At 42.2% G+C, this 1,781-nt stretch overlaps 1 protein-coding gene across 1 annotated transcript in view; it reads left to right on the forward strand.

Annotated features, from left to right (window-relative positions):
• The window catches only part of MSH2 (mutS homolog 2), a 92,798-nt gene that overhangs the window by 42,364 nt on the left and 48,653 nt on the right, over positions 1-1,781 (forward strand). Inside the window, exon 7 of the mRNA XM_023512063.1 lies at positions 835-1,034. Coding sequence (XP_023367831.1) covers positions 835-1,034 — 200 coding nt within the window. The remainder of the gene's footprint in view (positions 1-834; positions 1,035-1,781) is intronic.

The raw sequence follows: 1,781 nt of genomic DNA on the forward strand, positions 1-1,781 counted from the left end.
CTGGGCTCAAGCAAGTCTCCTGCCTCAGCCTCCCAAGTAGCTGGGACCACAGGCGCCTGCCACAACGCCTGGCTATTTTTTGGTTGCAGCCATCGTTGTTTGGCGGGCCCAGGTTGGATTCGAACCCACCACCTTGGGTGTACGTGGCTGGCGCCTTAGCCACTTGAGCCACAGGCGCCGAGCCATGTATAGTTCTTGAAACAAATTGAGATTTTATTTATTGGCTTTGGGAAGCGTTAAATTATTTTAATTTTTACTATTTTTGGCTTTGTATCGTCAAGAGCTAATTTTAGAAAGCATTCTGAAAATTTATAAGGCCTTCTGACAGATTATTGGATTTGGCAACATGCTTGAGCTATAATTCTGTTTCATTGAACACTCTCAAACTATAGTTCTGCTTCATTAAACACCACTGTTTACATGTGCAACAATGTCAGTAACAGCAATGTCCCAGCAATGAAATTCTTCTATGTAAGAAATGTCAATTTTCTGAAAGTCAAACAAAATTCGTTAAATTTACTATCTTGCTTAACTGAACATTAATTTGATGCGTAGCTAATCAGGAAATGCCTGCCTCACCATTTTATGGAGGTTTTCATCCTCTAAAACAGTGGATCTCAACCTTCGTAATGCCGCAGCGGCCCTCTAATACAGTTCCTGTGGGTCACAACCCACAGTTTGAAAACCCCTGCTCTAAAAGAAACTAACATTTCAGAATAGATAAGCTTTTTACCTGGAATGTAGAGTCCATTCAGCCGAGACTTATGTGCCTAGTATACAGATTTTAATTTTACACTAAAATATTTAAGACTAATTCTAGTCAATTTATTTCAGATTAAATTTAGTGGAAGCATTCGTGGAAGATGCAGAGTTGAGGCAGAGTTTACAAGAAGATTTACTTCGTCGCTTCCCAGATCTTAACCGACTTGCTAAGAAATTTCAAAGACAAGCTGCAAACTTACAAGATTGTTACCGACTCTATCAGGGTATAAATCAACTCCCTAATGTTATACAGGCTCTGGAAAAATATGAAGGTAACAAATGATCTCTTTTGTTGGTTTGTTTTCCTTCACTCTTACAGTATATACTGGGCAAATGTGCTGTCCTCACAAAGTTGATGGCAGTGATTCACTCTTAGAATACATTAAGTTTTTCTAATGATAGGCTTGTGTTCACCTATGTTTAATAACAGAGATAGAAGACATCTTAGATTTTTTACTTTTTAAAAATGATTGTTAGAGTTACCGAGTTTATGATTAAGATCTATTACACTAACAGAGGCAGTTAAACAGGATTTGATGGCCGAAGAAGACTCATAGGACCAAAAATGACAGTGCTTACACGTGTCAGTTTATTAGAGGGAAAGGGAACAATCCAGTAGCAGCAGTAAAGTCAGGATATGCATTACAGTCAGAGGTTGTCACAGCAAGTTGTCCAAAGAGGTCAGGTGCAGGTACTAATTGTCTTTTTCTTTTGTAAAGTTTGTGTTGGGATGTGTACATACTGCACTGTGGAACCAGGGAGCCTAACAGAACCTTAGCTAGGCCTCTCTCATATAGTAAATAAAAAGCCTTGTGGCTCGGCGCCTATAGCTCGGCCGGCTAAGGCGCCAGCCACGTACACCTAGGCTGTCGGGTTCGAGTCCCCAGCCCGGACCCGCCAGACAACGATGATGGCTGCGGCCAGAAAATGGCCGGGCGTTGTGGCGGGCGCCTGTGGTCCCAGCTGCTTGGGAGGCGGAGGCAGGAGACTCGCTTGAGCCCAGGAGTTGGAGGTTGCTG

This window comes from Otolemur garnettii, unplaced genomic scaffold (genome assembly GCF_000181295.1).
Source record: "Otolemur garnettii isolate 467f Iridium unplaced genomic scaffold, OtoGar3 scaffold00024, whole genome shotgun sequence".
NCBI classification, from domain to species: Eukaryota; Metazoa; Chordata; class Mammalia; order Primates; family Galagidae; genus Otolemur; species Otolemur garnettii.